The sequence below is a fragment of the Fistularia commersonii genome, chromosome 28, assembly GCF_037954325.1.
Source record: "Fistularia commersonii isolate RoL2024-O1a breed Wild chromosome 28, RoL_Fcom_v1.0, whole genome shotgun sequence".
Classification (NCBI taxonomy): Eukaryota; Metazoa; Chordata; class Actinopteri; order Syngnathiformes; family Fistulariidae; genus Fistularia; species Fistularia commersonii.
In genome coordinates, this window is record NC_141311.1 from 3,585,966 (window position 1) to 3,605,557 (window position 19,592).

The following is a 19,592-nucleotide window of genomic DNA, read 5'->3' on the forward strand; positions in this document are numbered from 1 at the left end:
GTAGATGTTTGAGAGACCGGCGAGGGCATGCGATTCATAATGGAACCTCCAGCATTTGCCTTCCCACACAGGGCAGCGTATCACCGCTGTTTCCACCTCCGTCCTCGCTGTTACGTGCACTGGCTTAACTTATGAGGAAAAAAAAAAAAAAAGTGATTATTTGCTTCAACGTGGACAGACCCTCCAATCCAAATATCACCCACAACTATAAAAACTCCAGAGAGGATTTGGTTTGGTTTTCTCCTTTTTTTTTTTTTTTTTTTTTTTGCCAATTCTTGGTATTTTTTATTCGGGTTTTAAAGTAATTCGCCTCATGAGATATAATCAGATCCACTTTTTTTTTTTTTTTTTTCATTTGCAGCTGTGGCGGACATTCAAAATTTATGACCCCAGTCCACTTCTGAATGACTCCCCTGTTTCGAAATTGGAAACATTTTTTTTCATACTGATCCGTCAATTATCAGCTCCCCGACCAACTTTCCAAGATATTACACTCAGTCTGTTGACTTAATCTAATTTGACGTCAGACATCTCTATTCTAATCCCTGTATAAATTTGTGGTTAGCATCATACGGGACTCTGAGCAAATCCTCGGCTAAAAGGCTCACCTGCATCTCCTTCTCGCCATATTTGGAGGGGTTCTTGCTGCCCTGGCTCTTTCTGCGCAGTTTCTTCAGCTCGCCCTGGCACTTCTCCAGACTCTCCCCTTTGCTTTTGTGTTCCACTTGGTATTTCTTCAGGGCCGCCTAGGTGGGTTAAAAACACAAGGACAAAATTAGACCTCCAACAGGGACGCAAATAAAAAAAAAACAAACAAAAAAACCAAAGTTTCTGAGGGAAAGTGGTGAAGTAAATAAACACAATTGCCAGCCCTTTTTAAAAAAGTTTTGAAACCTTATTTAATCCCATTTTGGAAACTTGAATCTCATGTTTTATCATGGTTTAAATTAGATTATATTCAGTGTGAGGAGCGGTTTGGACTTTGGATCTTCTTTTTCGAGTCCATTGCAACCTTTATTTCCAAATAACGGGCTAAAGCCACAGATGATGGGGTTGGACTCCAGCAGGTCCTGGTATCTTCCAGAAGGTAAGACATGGTCTGTGCTGATCCAAGGCTGCAACTGTCATCAGTTTGACTGTCTCGGGCTTTCACCACTGCATTGCAAATCCCCCTCTCCCCAGATTGGCCAAGCAGAGGAGGCGAACATTGGCTTTCTCCGTCCGTTCATGGGCTCGGTCCATTCAGCTTTGCAGATGTTGACCCTTGCTGTGAGTTTGGGCCACTGGTAAGGTGGATGTCCTGGTGGAGTTGCCTTATGGCCTTCTGGTGTGGTACTCCTGTGATGGACCATCTAATGTGAGGGGGTGCGGTTCAGCTTTGGCCTCAAGACAAGGGACGGGACTTCTTTGTGCATCACTTGATGATGATCGGCTGTAGTTGAGCGGCGCAGAGTAGCAGAAGTGCTATGGGAGTTGCAGGGACTGTAGATGCACCAGTTTGTATGAACTAGTTTGTGCAGGATGTTGTCGCGGCTGTTGACCTTGGCTTTTGTATTCTGCAGGTGGAGCTTGTAAGAGAATGTCCTGTTAAGTGGCGCTCCAAGATACACTGGGTGGGGATGGTTGGACTTTAGATAATCTACTTTATAGATTAGCCCACATGCTGGCCCAGTGTTATTTTCATTGTTTTGACGTCCAGTCACCTCTGCCTGCGCCCTTATCGTCTGAACCCGCCTTCCACTATGCCAGGAGCTCAGTTATGTTTTGGGAAAATTTCCCGATGAAAGTAAAGGTGTCACATTACAACCGTGCAAGCGAGTTTTTTGCGGCATACTTACTCGGACCCTGCTGTCGTCACCTGTGTGAGCTACATATTACGAGCATTAGTATCAATCGGCCCCATTAGATGAGAGTCTGATCTTAGCGTTTTTGGAAAATTGGCGAACTCATTCCCTTCGTATTAGGAAAAGTAACAAACAGACAGTTTTTATTACAACTATAAATATGTTTTATGGATCTCGCCTTCATATTTCCTAAAAAAAAAAAAAAAACGACTTGGTTGTCTTGAAGGCTCATTTTGAGCTCATTTCCAATCGTGTCTCTCCCTCTGTTTAATATGTGACTTGAACGTGCTTCGACCTTCTGTAATTGGGCCCAAAATGCAACCAATTACATGTAAAAAAAAAAAAAAAGTTATTTTCCTGAAAATAGACTATAACAAGCAAGGCTCAGTTCAATGCAGACTGAGACCACTTCTTAATCGGAGCAGATGTTCCGTCATTTGGGGCTCCGAGGCTCCTTCCACAACTTCTGAAACAGAGCAAAACGAGGAGGCGCGAGTACTTTTGTCTCTTTGTTGCGTCCAAGTGTTTGTTTATGTTATTCTTTTAATGATCGTGTCCATTAAAACATCCACACTTGATCACCTGGTGGAGGTTTATTTTTATCTATATATTTGCTTAATTATCCAGGGACCGGACATAAGCGACATATCCTTTTAGATTATCTATGTTGAGTGTTTGTTTTTTGTTTTTTTTTAAAGAATTTGTTTGCCCCCCTCCCCCCTGATATTCCTGTTACAATTTCATGTCATGACATGATTACGTCATCTCACTATATATGAGATGAGATGAGATGAGAACAACTTTATTTATCCCGAAGGAAATTGTTGTGTCAGAGTTTCAAGTAAAAACATAACAGTAATAGATAATAGTGGGAAGGAGGAAGAATAAGAAATACAATGAAATATAAATTGTCTTAACTGTTAACTGCAAAGATTTGAACATTCCCTGCGGCTGAGGGAAGAGGAATTAAAATATAAAATATGACGATAAAATATGTACCATTTGTCATACGGATGTACAGAAAAACTAAATAAAAATTGAGTTAAAATAACAATTAGCCGGGGAGGTGCTATTAATCTGCATTCCCGAAAATGATTTTGGCAAGATGCAATTTTTTTTATTTTTTATCTGTGGTAGATGTTAACAGTGTCACCACAGAAAAGGAATATAAAGAGCGGTGCATCATCAAAAACAAATGCCCGGTAAAATTAGTTAAAAAAATGAGATAATAAAGTAAATAATATAATACACCTGCCATTCAAAGCAATCACATTTGGGGTTCTGACCACATGTCAAAAACAAGCAATTAAAGAATTCAGTTAAATTTTTTTTCCCCACATTCTGTTGTCTATTATCATCCTTGTTGTTATTCATTTTGCGGTCCATAATTTTTGGTGGATGTCTTTTGCTATCTTTTAATTGCCTCTTTTATTTATATTTATTATTTTACATTTATTGATATTGTCATTGGTGCACTGTTGTGACAAAAGAATTTCCCCTATGGGGATCAATAAAGTAAAACTTATCTTAAAAACAGACCACAGTTGGTTGCATAAAACACAGAACCACAGCAATAGAAAAACAAACAACCATCTGTTTCAGTGATATGAAATCAGTTTGGTGGGTGACTTTAAGGTAAACACCTTAGAATGATTATAAAGCATAGTATTGATCAGGATTTTTTTTCAACTGGGCTCAAATCACACACAATGAATCCATTTCTCTAATATTTGTTGGAGTGCGGTTCCATTCTGAGCGACCAGGAGAAAAAAAAAAAAAGCAAAATTGTCCAAAAGCACTGTATCATCAGTGGGATGATAGAGTCACCGCTTGCTGCGCCTCTTATCCTATGATTAGCTCGTGTCCTACTGCTGTCCACTCTCTAAGTGGAGGAGTAGTCAGGCCGTGAATGATTTTTTACATAAGACATGAATCTGCATATTTGTCAGGTTTCCCCTGCACAACACGGTTATATTTGTGCAGAATTGAGCCATGATGAAAATGTAGTGGTATCTTATCCAGGACTGTAAGTCTCCTGTTATGAACAGATTGCAAAGGTGGTGTCATTAGCTTGTATGTTACAGAAGAAATGATCATGAAATGCATGTACATTTTAAATTGATGTTTGATTTGACCTTTACGTCGGGATGGGACTGCAAATTTGACAGATTTAACAGAATCAAATTGCAGACCTTTTTGACTCGAGCTGTAATTTGAGATTTTGTGATCTGACTTCCTTTGCGTGTTTTACAACCTGGAACTTCTCTCCCAAGACAAACCCGTCGGACTCCACAACAGATTGGTTTGATTCACTGCAAAGCATGCAGTCCGTTTTAGTTTAGCTCTAACCACGCTTATATAGGATTCGTACAGTTTGTTAGTAACTTGAGCAACATTGCTGCCAGTACAGTATGAATGACAGTGTCATCGGCATACATTTAGATAATCAAAAAAGCAGAGGGCCCCAGATAGAGCCTTGTGGAACACCTGTAGCCACGATTTTACACTCTGACACACCGAGATCCATTGGAAAGGAACGACTACACGTTTCAGGGGAGCTTTTTTAGATTGCGTAACACGGGCCGACAACATCATCCGGCAGAGATTCGATTATTTTCAGTAAAAACGACTGTTGGCAGTCTCAGAAGTATCATATGATCTAAAGCCATATTGCGTTGGATGCAGGCTACAAAACCGTCATCGAGATGGCACGCGATTTGTCGAACTACCAGCCTCTCGGCAACCGTTGACAGAGTTGGAAGGATGCTAATTGGTCTATAATTGCAAATAGAGAGGATCCACTGCAGCTGGCTTCCAGATGCCGGGCGACCGTGTTTGAGAAATCCAAAGGTTAATTATTTGCTAATGGGACTGGTCGATGTCCATAAGCATACATGCATCCATACGGATTATGTCTTTTGCTTTGGCTGCTTTGAGGGATCCCAATCTCTCTTGTAATCTCTGACTAAGCAACGTCCTTTATGTTGTATCAGGTGAACCAACCGCTAATCTCCCAGGTGAAAACACTTTGGGCTATTATAAAGAGAATCAATAAAGTGCTGATGAGGAGCTTCGGCTGGATTGTTTAAAGTCTCTCCATTAACTTCCAAATTCAAGCCGTTTCCTTACGATACCGATTTTTCCCATTATCTTTTTTTAGCCGCTGCTAATCATTTTTGAATTTCTTTCTGCCTCCTCAATTATAGTTGGCAAAGTAAAAATCCACCTTGTTTATCACCTTCAATCATAGCCTTGAAAAATGTCGTTTGTCACGGCTGAATTTAACTTTAATTGCAGTTTTTAGGGACAAACCGAGTTCTTTTATTAGCTTTAAGATGTCTGGATTTTACTGGATTTTTTTTAATGCATCTTAAATTTACAGCGCAAATCTTTAATGGCCCTTTCTAATTGTTTTGAAAATGTCATTGTGTAGGGAAGGACTTAAAGTGTCATCCTAAAATCCGTCGTCGAACGAGAGGCCGCGTCTGTCTGCGTATTGAGACCATTTCATTGGCTCTTTTGTGATTTATTTACTGATAAAACAACTGTTTCCTCGCTGTGCTGGCTCTGTTGCTATAGTAACTGGGTCTGAAGTGACAAAGCTCATGTGGTTTTCAGTCTGAGGCACAATTGGCTGTGGAGACCTTCATGCATGAGGTTTGAACGCGGCATTTGCATACTATGAGAAACGCAAATGTACAGTAAATATCCCCCTGGACCTTGTCTGTGGAGAAATATCATATGAGGACGGTTTAGGAAATTGGTATTCATTTTCAAGGTAAGATAAACATTGTACAAATGTCAGGTGGTCGGAAAACAGCAGCAAAATGTTGGCTGGTAAAAAAAAAAAAATATATGTCAGGTATGATTTATTACCGCCGAAGGACCCATGCTGTCTTTCGACTTCATAATGGAGACGGATGATTTTAGCTCTGACGGCTTCAGCAATCATCGGAGTTCTCAAACAACTCGCTACTGCAAGAAGTTTCTCCCCGACGGATTTCTGTGCAAAGTACCACGACACAATCCGTTTACACGGAGGCTGCGTTTGTGATCTCACGCTGACTCGGGAGAGGAGTCGGACTGGCGCGCGCGCTCTCTTTGGAAGTTAAATTGCTCTTAATGATTAAATGAAGATCTTGAAGAGACGATGCTGGTGAATAATCCAGAGCAGTGGGATTAGCGAGGCATGTTTTGTTATTCAATAATTCATGACTTCCTCAACAATAACATTACATATAACCTGTTTTATTATGTTTACCATCATCTCAAAAAGCAACCTTTTTATTTCCATATTGTTATTTATCTCAGACCGGCCCAATAATGGAATCCATAGTGGAGTCATAAGATAAAAAATAAATAAAAGATTGTTGTTTGCAGTAGTTATTTGTGGCAGTGTGATATGTTATAGGAGCTGCCATAACAGGGTTAACAGCAGATCTTGACATCATGGCCCAAACTAATTTTAAATTCAATTTAATCCGCTGAAAGGTGGGCTGCGTACACAATGCAGGCACGCTGGGTATGAAACAGGTGACAAAATAAAGACTGTGAAAAGAAAGAGAGAAAAAAAAAAAAAAAAACACAAAAAAATTGAATTTTATTGTTCTATTTTTGAAATTAATTTCTAATATTTTCTGAATGTTTGGACCGACTGAATAAAAAAAATCCGACATACCAACTCTCGATGGGAAGAGGATGAAGGACACACACAATAGGCGTTTTTTTTTTTTTTTTAATACGACCTGCCGCGACACTCAAAGCTGCAGCTCCCACAAATAGAGCCTCCCCAGCGGAAAGTCCGCAGCTCATAGATCACCGTAATGGTCAGAGGCGACGTGTCGGGAAAACTTTACTCCATTATTGGCTAAAAAACAATGACCAAGATAAAGTCACCGCCTCATCGAGCTGGAATGTTACCTTAGTTTACAAAGCGGGGTATCAACCGTGGCTGCCAGCAAACAACCTATATCCCCCGCCTTCGATTGATAATTAATGCGATCGAGTCTGATTGGAAACAGAGTGGATGCTAAATGAACTTTGGTTCGCTGGAGGAAACTGACGCGGGAGAGGCTACAATCTGATTTTGGGAGTTCAATATTTATTTAGCCTAAGTGAGGAACTTAGGACACACACACACTTTTTCCATGCTATGATTCATACACCCTCGCCATACGATTGTGTTTGTACCGAGGCATAACAATACACTTCAACGTAATGGGGGGGAAAATAATAAAGCTGTCCATTATTGTGTTTGGCACGTCAGTGTACTCCGATAGAAAATAATGATACTCGGAGACGCCTTTTAAAGGGTACGGTTCGCCGCTCTGTGCCTGCCTAAGGTTCGAGATGTTCATATTTAGACGTATTAGCCTCTGGGGTTCTGTAAACTGCAGGCCCAAGTCTTTTATGCAAAAAACAAAATTGTTATATGAAGACGGCTGATTCACTTATTGCGAAAAGTAGAATTGCCAGATGCCAGATATGTGGTATTAGAAAAAGAATGCAGCAGAACGAAAACCTAAAATGGTTAAAATGATAGAATAATGTGGGAAGCCTCAGGAAAATATTCCTATGTTAAAAATACGCACTGGAGATTTAATCTGAAGTAAACACGGCAACACGCCAGCCAGCCTGTTATGTAAAGGGGCTACTCTTTGTTCATTTATACAATAAGTGTGTGTGTGTGTGTGTGTGTGTGTGTGTGTGTTTTGCAAACCAGGTTGTGGGGTCGCATCTGTTTACACTGTAACACTGCAAAGACTCGCCTCCCTGCTTGGGTAAATTATTCACATGGTTACAGGGTGAACACTTGGTTGGGCGAGTTTCAACATAATGTTTACATTACATAAGTGGCGGTAACAAAGATCAACTTCTGACGGGGAGTAAGACAAGAATTGTGTGTGAGTGTGTGTGTGTGTGTGTGTGTGTCTTGCCCCCCCCTCCAAAAAAGGGTTTTTCCAACATCAACCGATGATAATGACAAGGTTATCCCATCCCCCAAAACAACTCAGAGCCGTGCTGCTCTACACTGTGGCTACAACCCACTCATTCTAAAGATATCACATGTACACCAGCTCAGCAGTCCCTACAAAAACACGCACACACACACACACACACACACACATTCAGGGGAGGTTTAATCTGTCTACACTTGATGAGTGAAAAGAGATAAACTAAACATCTCAAAGACAGGCTTTGATCCAGATGTTGAATAGAGCTTCACCTCAGAGCTCTTTTATCGTCAGTCAAAATACATCCCGTCGGATTTTGATCCGGCGCGATACGCGTTTACACGCAAGAACCGATAAGACGCGGAGAATTATCGGACCGAGTTATCAGGATTTGAGGACGCGGGAACAACGGCGATGCTCACCGTCAAATAACGGGCGTCCAGCTCCACCTTCTTCTCCAGCTCGGAGAGCAGCTCGTTGTGGAAGGATTTTAACTGTGGGGAAGAAAAGAGCAAACGCACGTCATGACACAAGGGCGAAGACGGGCACCGTGTCTGCAAACACAGAGGCCGCGGCATTTTATAAGTTGGCCGCGTTTTATCAGCAAATAAATAAATGTTGCGGCGAATGGAGAGGCTCCCTCGGCTTCACGGTGCTACGTATTCATCCTGATTACTGATGCTGATTGCGATCCGACGCATAATTACTCGGTAAATTGCCGACCGACCCGCCTGATGAACCGGCAACCAGAAATCAAACCGTGGAGATTTTTTTTTTTAAACCAGTTTTGGTCTCGGCTGCGTCTCAGTTCCCTCCTGATGTTCACGGGGGAAGTGAAAAACCTTCACGGATGAGGTCAGAATTCCTCAAACTATTTAACGCAACTTGTGCGAGAATGAGAGAGCGAATGGTCGTATGTGTCTATATGCAGCCCTGATGGGCGACCGGTCTAGGATAAACCCCGTTTCTCGTCCAATGACAGCCGGGATGGGCTCCAGCCGCCAACCGCCACCCCCAAATTCAGAATAAGTGGTTTAGAATCTATACCACTTATTCTTATTCATTATTTATTCATTCATTCATTCGTCATCTATACTATAGTCATCTATACTATAGATGACGAATGAATGAATGAACATGGGTTTGCCTCCATTAGCAAGGTTGTGTTTAAGCTCGAACACACGTGTCGAACCCTGTGCCCATGGGCCAAATGCGGCCCGCCAGAACCTTTTAAAATGTCTGATTGTCTAATCTAATCTTGTCTAATAAGTCAAACACGTGCATTCACCATAAACTACATTTCCCACAATTCATGCCGATCACGTTACCCACCAAGTGACGGCATCCGGCCATTAGATTGCAGTGTATCCACATCAATGTGATTTTCAACAAGTGGAATTTAGAAATACAAATGAGCCCTAAATGTCTAGGAAGAGAAAAGTTCTTACAGACGGAAGGCTGTTTTAATAAAGATGGGACGGTGAACACATGTTTGTGCTTGAGGGAGAAAAAGCAGTGTAAGTATTTTGTGTTATGAGGCAGTGTCGATTGTCAAAGAGTACGATCTTAGTCGGCATTTTGACACCAAACAACCAAAGTTAGCCTTCCAGAAAAAACATCAAATTCCCAAAAAAAAAAAAAAAGGGGGGGGGGGAATCTAGAAAAACCACAAATTTTCGAATGAAATTTAAAAGCCAAAACGTTTAAGTTTTAATTTACTTTAAAAGACAAATTGTTACATAAGCATTTGCATAGAATCTATGGAAATGCATATGTATTTTGTGTTTTGAGGCAGTGTCGGTTGTAAAAGAGTACGATCAACATCGGTATTTTGACACCAAACATGGAGCTAGGTATGCCAAAGTTAGCCTTCCAGAAAAACAACAAATTCCATTCCAGAAGAACAACAAATTCCAGAAAGAAAAAAAAATCCAGAAAAACAACAAATTGTCTAATTCTATTTAAAAAAAAATAAAATTATTTTAATATTAAAGCCAAAACATTTTAGTTTAAATTTAATTTAAAAGCCAAAGTGTTACATATGCATTTGCATAGATTCTATGCAAATGCATTTGTAACATTTTGAATTTGAATGAGTAAAAACTTATTCAGGAGTAGTTACATTTATTTTACATCACATTTGGTTCCATTTATACTGTTAGCATTACATGTGGCCCTTTGAGAGCGACCATTATGCTGATGTGGCCCTCGGGGAAAATGAATTCGACACGTATGATCTAGACGATCACACTCTTGACAGTCTATGGATATTCAATTGTGCAGTTAACACTGTGTTTTTTAACTCCGCAAACACGCATTTTTCCTTGAGAGCCCCACGGTTTAATTAACACACTCCGGTCCCTTGCCGCCTCGTGTTTGCAACCAGCATTATTTGAATTGCAATATCCCGTATCCTTCCTGCAGGGGCGTGAGTGTATGAGGACAGATCTGTCAATGCAGTGCAGATGAGTTCAGGAGCAACATGGGAAGACTTTCTGGCCCCCCAAAATTTTTTTTTTTTTTTTTATTGATAACTGATCTCAGGATCGTACCCTGGCAATGCAGTTGTTTTAGTAAAATACTAAATTACGCGGCTAACCCCCCCCAGCCGTAAGCCAACGGTACCAACCATCTCCTCCAGCTGCACTTGAATCTGTCTGTGGACCTCGGCCATCTGGAACAGCACATCCCCTGCACAGAGAAGAAAGGGAGAGCAACACATGAACAACCTTTGTGTGTCTCTGGAGCATGAAGGGGAAATAAAAAAAAAGAAGAAAGAACGGTGAGAAAATACAGTGGGAAGATATGAAAGCGGCACAGAAAGCATGAGAGAGAAGGAGGAGATCCAGCGTGCAGGGCTCATGCGGAAAAACAAGACGGACACGCATGTACAGGACGGCAGACGTGTAACTGGGGCGACGGATAACATGGTTGAATTTTTTTTTTTCAGTACATGTAACACAGTGTGGAGAGACTGAAACAAAAACAAGTGATTCAACAAAAAAAAAGGGGCAAGGGAGGCAAAATGCTTTAATTTTAATTCTGTTTCTTGTAGATGTCAAACAGCTTTTCTTTCTTTAATCGGTCTACACATGAGGTAAGGAGATCTCTGGATTGAAAAAAATAAAAAAACCTCAAAGAAAGCTTGAATATCCTCAAACAAGTAGAAAAAGGAAAAAAAAAACAGAAAGGTAAGGAGAGAGAGGATCATGCAGCTAATGAGTTTTGGTTTTTATATACCTACAGGCTGCCTCTTCTGAATATGCAGTGCATTGGCAAGAAAAGAACAACAAAGAGCTACATTGAGCGAAGGACACGTATACATTGAGACCTGGTGGAGAGACAGTTTGACGAGTAGAGCAACCACACACACACACACACACACACACACACACTGACCAGACGGTCCAAAGCCCCTTGGTTTGGCTTGTAGATAACACAAAGCCTGGGAGATGCCGGACATTTATTTAATTGAATTATTCAAAAAGCGAGAAATCAATATTTATTGATGTTCGGCAGGAACTCCAACGAAAGCATCAAAAGGGAGACGCGTGATGTAAGCGCGCCGCAGTGCACGTGAACGGGTTAAGTGACTCTGAAAACGTATGTATTACACGTTTGGCGGTGAAAATCTCTGTGGCGTGATGCTACGCGGCTAAAGTGCAAAGCTAAAAAGGCGTCAGAGTTGCTCTGTTCCTCATTCCACCCCCCCCTACTGGGTCTGGTATTTGAAGGCTGACCTGCAGACGTGTTTTACTTCTCAGTCCATCTCAAAAGTATTCATAAGTGAAGTAAGAACTGCTGTTTCTGCAGTTTCAGGAAAAAAAGAAACAAGAAACTGAAGTCGTTGCCAAAGGGCTTTGGAACGCTCGGTATCCTTCCCAACAGACAAAAAACACAGAAGTGATTGTGACAGTCTTGATTGCTCAAAATGAAAAATAAAACAAACAAAAGAAGACATAAAAAAGCAGAGAAGCAGCTTCAGACAGTATGGGAGAGTGAAATTAACATTTCTATACCGATCAGAATGAAATATTGAGCTCACACAGAACAGACATATGATCATTACTTTGGGCAAAGGATACATAAGGCAGCGGGTTTAACAGATAATTAAACAATATATACATAATGCAAGAAAAAAAATCTGTATAGTATAAAAATCACTGCAGCTTTTCAGGGAAAATAAATGTCCTGATATGCACTCATGCAATTTGTTGGCGAGGCAACGTCTTTTGCATCACAATGCTTCATTAGGGTGCACCGTGACAGGTGTTTCCTCAAACCCCTCCCCATCCGACGCTCGCCAAATTTATCAGATTTTGATTAACTGTGCAGCCCGGGAGGACCGGTGATTACTTTGAGCTCGTCGAACCTGGTCCCTGGATATATATATATATATATATATATATATATACTCATGCGCGGACGAATATGAGAGTGTGTTTTCCCCGTGCCCAAGTGCAACCCGGCGACTGATGGTGCGTCTCGCCGGGGGCTTCGGGTGCCCAGCAGGCCTGCTAATCAGCTTACAGATACTCATCCCTGATCACAGCTCTTCAGGCTTAGAAACGCTGGCATCCTGTTGATGCCTCCGACTTGCTGGATCAATTAACAAATGCGCAGCAAACTCTAACAACAACACACAAACGCACAAAGAAGCACACGTTGAAGTAAACTGACATGGGGGCGGGGGACAGGGAGCCGGAAAGGTAAAGAATGAATGAATCCGCGCTGGGTTTGATCTTGTCATGGTTTTGAGTGCAGCACAATGTGCAAAGCCAAAGCATGGAGGGGGGGGGAGAAGAAAAAAAAAAAAAAAAAAATCACACTTTGGAGATGCAAATAGTTACCATGGCAACTCCCATATCAAATCTCACAACAACAGTAAGAGAAAATTGGATTGCTACTTCAGGGGCAGTTAACAGCAGAGATTTCAAGCAAGTGAAAAAAAAAAAAAAAAAAAAATGTTGAAAATTTATTTTTGCTTTTCTGCATGAATTTTCTTTTCATACGCAGAATATCTCCGAGTCGTGATCCAACCCCCGAGATGGAGTCCACGAGCTGAGAGCCAGATGAGGATATCCGCATACCAGCTCACAGCGACATGACAGACAGGTTATTAGCCATGGTGACAAGCTTATGCATGGAAACACAAACTCTTTTTCGCAGGGATGCACACACACACACACACACACACACACACACATGCACGCACACACACACCCTGACAGATTTGTCATTACTGTATCAATACATCTGAGCTCACTTCAGCACCGCCAGCGTCGACGGCTGAGAGAAAACAATGGCGTCTTTGTGGGAAGGTGAACTCAGGTTGATCTGTAGCAGCAGCTCAGTACAAGCAGGCACATGCCTGGTTGCTAAAACTACTGAGTCAGAGAGATAGCGAGAGAGAAAAAGAGGGACGGACGCAGCTCTCAGGCAAATACGAACAGACTGTCCCCTAAAGCATGACATCATATTGTGTGGCTGCGCTGAATACTTGTGTAACAACGGAGATTGTGTGCCCACACAGGTGGAGAAGGAGGAAAAATGGGAGAGTAACAGAATGTGGTATATGGAGCAGAAATATGTGTGTGTGTGTGTTGTTGCGTTGAACCAGAAAAAAAAAAAAAATCTATAGAGACTGATATGTGGAGAGGAATCGGAGGTGGATGGAGAGACGGCGAATCGCGAGTGAAGGTCAAGCTGGATTCACTACGGGTTGTCATGGAGGCAGCGGAACGTTAGCGTCGTTGCTACGGGTGAAGTTGCGAGATGATGTTTGGGTCGTTGCTACGGGTGAAGTTGCGGGATGAGGGGTAGCGGCTGAAACACTTGAACGCCAACAGATTTCCACCCCTACTATCTGCTATCGTTACATCAGCCGTTACACTACCCTGGAAAAGGAAAGTGGAGCGATATCCGGCTGTGCAGTCGGCGTGCAACACGTGCACGCACACGCATGCACGCACACGCGTGACTAAGACAACAGCGACTTTAAAAACCAGCCTACACGGCGGTGGCTAAACCGGGAGGAGGAGCAAACAAGGTAAAATAACTGGGCCGTGAGATAATGCGCGAGGCACAGATGAAGCTGAGAGTCTGGGGTTGGTCTTCACACATGTCTGATTATGTGTGTGTGTGAGAATGTGTGTGTCGTTGTTAACGTGAGTGGGGACACACTCCGTGTGAGACCATCGTGTCTGAGAGCGGTTTACCCAGCGGCAATGGAGAGCTTACGGTTCAATATCGCCGACGCTCTTGTCAGCGATAGCATTAGGTATTTTATTTTTGCATCCTAAGTTGCAGTTTGCGGTGTTTAGCGGTCGAAACCTCGCTGTGTGCCTCGCCGTCCACAAACCGAAAGCAGAAAGTTCAGCGAGGCGGGCGGCTCCCCGTCCCGTTGGGTACTGAACAACAATGACAACAGAATTGACACTGATTAAGCCGGACACGGAGTATAAAAGGAGGGGTTGGGGTGGCGGTCAGCTGCTGATGCGGACCGGCCCGGATCAGGTGATTGTCAGCTAAGCTAATTCGCCCGGGTTTCAAGCCTGCCTGATCTAATGACATGCTTCATGTGCCATGCTTTGTTTTTGAATTTTGGGAATTAATTTACATTTAAAAAAAAATAAACAAAAGGAAAAAGAAAAACAACTTTTAGATCGAAATTGGATCGTTTCTATGATGCAAAAATAAACATGCAGCAAAGTGATTCATTCACATTATCACATTGGGGGTTACCTCGTCTATTGACTTCTCAAGAGAAAAGAACATTTAAATCAGCATTCCGGGTTATTTCTTAAAATTGCAACCGTTTCTAATTTAAAGCTTTCTTGCTGAAGAAATCTAAAATGACTATTTATCCTTCTGTAAGGTTTTTTCCTAAATATAAAGCAACTAAACAGAAATCTATATCCACCCATATCATTTTATGTACAGTCGCCACGTCCCTAACGAATAACCGGATTTTCTGACAGGCCGTAAAAATCACAAAATTAAAAGTGCCGTTATTTTTTTGTCAGGCAACGAGCATTTGACGTTATGAAGTTGCAATGCGCAACTTTAAAAAAAAAATTAAAAAAAAGTATTCAGTTGGCTTTCCCGAGGGCTTCATTAGGTTTCTGAGCGCTGGCTGGCGGGTCGTTCCTTGGAGGTCAGACGGAGGACGATAATCGGTCACGGCTTGGAACCGCCGTTCCCAAAATCAGGACTTGGATGGTTCTCATGTTTTGTGTACTTATGAAATATAAGCTAATTGTATTTTCCTCACCCGGCCGGCGGCTGTTAAAAGAAAAAAGTCCTTATGGGGCTCCAACTTGAACAAAACTATTTCCCCGGAGAAATGCTGCAATTATCGCACAAATACACCTATCAAATAACAAGAGCCGCTTTTTCCTTGTTGCTGACAGCATGGGTGATGAATTGCAAGCGTGACGATTGATTTGACAAACTTGAGAGAGCGGCGGAGGGAAAGACGAAGGGAAAAACACACCAACAATCGCAAGAAAAGGTCGGAAGCGACCAATAGCGCGCGTTTACGGCGGAGCGAGATTCGAGACATGTTTCCGAGACGTCTTTTCTAGCGTTTTCACTCCCCCCCCCCCCCCCCCCGCTTTTCTTCCAAGAAGCAAACGATTAAATGTAAGGTGAAGCTCACCGGGGACGAAAGTGAAAAGAGGGGGTTCTTTCGGCAGATGGGGAATGACAGCGATGTCGGCGGGATCTGAAGCGAGAGGGAGAATCTCCCCTCTGAAAGCACCCGTAAATGTGACACCTTCACGTAAAAGACAACGGCGGAATACTCAAACAACCATCTAAGGCTGGCGTAAACCGACTCCAAAGATTTTTATACGTGAATGGAGGCATCAACGGAAATGAGCTGAGCCGTGCAGTTACCTCTTGAATGAAAATTGCTCACCCGACAGCGTATATGTGTGGTAGTGACGGATATATCCTTTGACTGATTTCATGAGCCAGCATTTACTTTCCATTGCCGCGTAGATCTACTGCATCAAATTGATATGCATTTTCCAGGTAAACATATGTAGCCATGGTTAGTCATAGATTGAAATGCCAAGATATGAGCCATCTCTGCTGAAATGGCTTCTACCGAAGGAAACCGCAGCCGATTGGTCATTTGATAAAAAAATAAATAAAAAAGTAAAAAAAGAGAGAGCAAAGACTTCATCAAACCGTGTCTTTATTTTTGATCTCTCAGGGGTTTTCATGGACGACTTTAACAAAGAAGGCATGGCCTCCCTGTTTTTAATCGGCCTTGTCGGAATACTTGTGTTTGGCCTTTACGGTGAAGTATCATTCAGGATGTACTCCAGCCGAGAACACTGCATCGTGCATTCGAAAACGTGTACTTTTCTTGGAAACGGTTTTAATGATACCTCTTTCGAAACCGTGCTCGGTTGACACTTCTCCCGTCCGAGTGTGCTGCTCGGCACCGTATTCAATGTGACCCGATTTATGACATTGGAGTCTTTTTGTAGAACAATGAGTTATCTCACATGGAATTTATGATCGGCTAAAGAGCAAAATCCAAATGCATTTTGTTTATTTTTGTATCCTCTATTGATGCACAGCGAGACACGAGGCTACAACGGCTCCTCTCCATCTCTGCGGGTCGTCTGCCATCCCTTGAACAACGAATAACACGTCTCCTTCGGCTCCGAGGTCACGGTCCGACGCCATGTTGTTCTTTGGTGTCCAATTTCCAATGGAGAGCTGTTGGCTGTATGCTAATGTGGTTGACTGGGAGTCCATGGCCGAGCCACTGGAGTCGTCTTCTCTTGGTCTCTGGCATGATGCGGTCTTTTTCTTCAGCACCTCATTGGTCATCTTGATTGGCCAAAGGATTTGATGGATCCTTCCTGGGAGTTGTTGTGAAATGCAGCAAGCCGAATGTCTCTTAGCAATAAACCGACATTCAGACCCGTTCAGCGAATCCGGCTCTACCCCAGATCCTCACCCGGGATCTGATTGAGTACGGTTTGGACTTCCAAATATTTGGGACGTTGGGGGATTTGGATTTGGAGGGATGATAAACATGACGGTCTCCTTGGAACCGATCAGACTTGAGATTTCTCAACGCTTCAATACGTCACACATGAAGAAAACCAAATCGTATCCCTCCGTTATTCCGCTTTGCCATCACAGGGATCGGCCGGAACATAAACTAGTACCTTTCCCTTCCTGTTCCCTTCCTGTTACTCAGCGTACGACAGTGTAATACCCCTGTGTGGGGCGGTAGGTGGGCGGGTGTCGAACTTGATGTCAGGCCACCGCGTTCCGTCAACGAAAAGCAGCTCATGCAGCCCATGTGACCACTTCAGATCTTTGGAAAGTGCCGTTCCCTCGGCCCGGTCGGCCAACCCTCTTTGTGATATTTGGGTATTTTGTCAAGGAGAGCAATTACAAAGAGATCACAGAGGTGCGGTGAAAACTCCTTCCCGTCGCTCCTTTGTCTTCAAAGTCCTGGCGTTAGTGGCCGCGGTGCAAAATCAAATAAGGGTCCGCCTGGATTTCAACTCTGAAATAATGCGAAAATGCACCGCTAATATCGCTCTCTCTCCGTGGATGACTTGCACATTTTCCCAGAGTCTCCTGCGCAGCAATCACGGATGACATCTAAAGCCCACACACGTGCAAAAGTGCACATTTGCATACATCAGAATGCAAACCCTCACCACTCCCCCCACCCCAAAATGCATTTCGATAATGCTTCTACATCAGCACGCCGCTGACTGATGGTTTGCGCCATGCACGGGCGCGGGTGCGTTTATCACACAGACACCAGCGTGCCGGTGCGCACACCCGTAAGGGGTTCGTCTCCGAAGTCCTGTCCATCTCAGATCCGGCCGAATCCACGATCCCCTTCAGCGTATATATCACCGCCCCGAATCAAATGAAGGGCAAAGTGACTGTATATGTGGGGAGTGTGGGGGCCTCGGTGCTCCCGTCGTGCACCGCGCGCCTCAGAAATAGAGCAGGAAGAGACGGGGACCCCTGGGATGGTGGCACGGAGCTAAGAAAAGAGCCTCTCTGCTCTCATTTAAACAGGGACAGGTGCTGGAAGAAGAGAGGAGGTTGGCTGGACTAAAAGACGGCGAGGCGTTCGTGGGAAAGTGCACATGCGCTCGCAGGTGCTAATTTAAATACACAATGTCACGGTGAACGCTCCATCTAACACTACTCACACCCGCTCCAGACGAGTCATTTAGTGTTTGGATGCCGTTAATTCACCCGCATACATTAAGCGCTAATGTCCTAGTTCCATTTACCCCCCCCCCCCAAAAAAAAAAAACAATTACGATACATCAGTCAACGGTCTCTTTTTCCCACTGCGAACCATTATTCTCCCCCGTCTCCTCGCCAAAAACTTTCAAGAAATACATGGGTTTGCAAAATTAACCTGCCAGGTTTTTTTTTTTTTTTTTTTTCCCTCCTCCACTCATGTAATTTCCCCGGCGACGAGTCATTGTGCTGAATCGCACACGTGTTATTAAAATCGGGCCATTAGCGGGGTTACAAGCGTTGATATGCCGGGAAAAAGATATTTGATTTTCCTCCAGCGCAGGAGGCTGAAGTGTAAATACTGCACGCTGGAGCCGCGGCGGCCGAGAGGGAGTTTATTCCATTAGATCACGTCGACGTAAGAATAGGTTGAAGGAAACAGGCTTGGGGAGGGGAACAAAAAAACAATACATCATGCAAAATCCAAGCTCAGATAAGACGACTTTCGCACTGATCTCAGCGCAGTGAAACACTACCCATGTAGGAAAGCAGGTTGGAGCACATCCACCCTTCTCCGTTCTTCACCCGGGGACACCAAACAGGTCGTACTAGTGAGTCCTACAAAACAAACCACCACCTGAAACCCGTCTCCTGCTTGCCAGCTTCTGTCCTCCCTCTATTGTTTTGACACGTTAGACGTCGGATAACACTAGCCGGGGTCAAACCCTATCCGCGGCCCGCTCACCCGTTTCCAAGTCGGACCGCGCAACTCGAATTTCCTAGATTTATTTTCTTTTTTTTTAAAAAGTGGATAAACAAAAGTGACAGGCTGGACCAGGCAGATAAGATGAAGAGACCGTGGGAGGGGCGGAAAATGAAAAAATTTGGTCTTTTCGGTGAGAGATGGAAATTACACATTTGGCTCCGGGCCTGATCGTACAAAAAAAAAAAAAAAAAAAAAAAAAAAAACATGAAGCTCGCCGTTCCGTGGAACGCGAACACAATGGGGCAGAGCTGGACGGTGACCGCGGGTAAATATCTCGGGTGTCACGCTTCGCCGTCGGAAGGATTGGAAAAGCCGGAAACGTCACTGAGGCAGAACCACGGGCACGAGCGGGAAGGCGGATAAAACAGGGGGGGGTGTTGCAGAAAGAGAAGAAGCTATGGAGGTGGAGGAGCAGGTGTGTATATGTGTGCATGTGTGTGTGTGTGTGTGTGTGTGTGGGTGGGTGGAGAAGTGACAGGCGATGATTAGCGCAACCAGAGGAGGATATGTGGGAGGGAGTGTGTGGGAGTAGTGGGGCTGGCAAAAGAGAGAGAGACTCTTCGACAGAGATATACACAAGTGGAAGAAAAGTGCACTCGTATTGTATAAACACACACGGACGGCCAGAGCAGCTGAGCAACCAGAGAAAGAATACACAACCATATAAGTACAAAAATGCACGGACACACACACACACACACACTGCGTATGCAAACTTGGGATATTCTCCTTCAAAACGATTCAAGATCCAATCCATTGTTTGATCCGATGATGATCAAAACA

At 43.4% G+C, this 19,592-nt stretch overlaps 1 protein-coding gene across 7 annotated transcripts in view; it reads right to left on the reverse strand.

Annotated features, from left to right (window-relative positions):
• The window catches only part of baiap2a (BAR/IMD domain containing adaptor protein 2a), a 66,206-nt gene that overhangs the window by 20,472 nt on the left and 26,142 nt on the right, over positions 1-19,592 (reverse strand). For all 7 annotated transcript variants that reach the window (XR_015108949.1, XR_015108950.1, XM_086175810.1 and 4 more), the window contains exons 4-6: positions 10,428-10,489; positions 8,221-8,292; positions 609-746 (exon numbers count right to left, since the gene is read on the reverse strand). Coding sequence is in view for 5 of the 7 variants with exons in the window: in XM_086175810.1 (XP_086031936.1) it covers positions 609-746; positions 8,221-8,292; positions 10,428-10,489 (272 nt within the window). In the remaining 2 variants the exon portion in view is untranslated. The remainder of the gene's footprint in view (positions 1-608; positions 747-8,220; positions 8,293-10,427; positions 10,490-19,592) is intronic.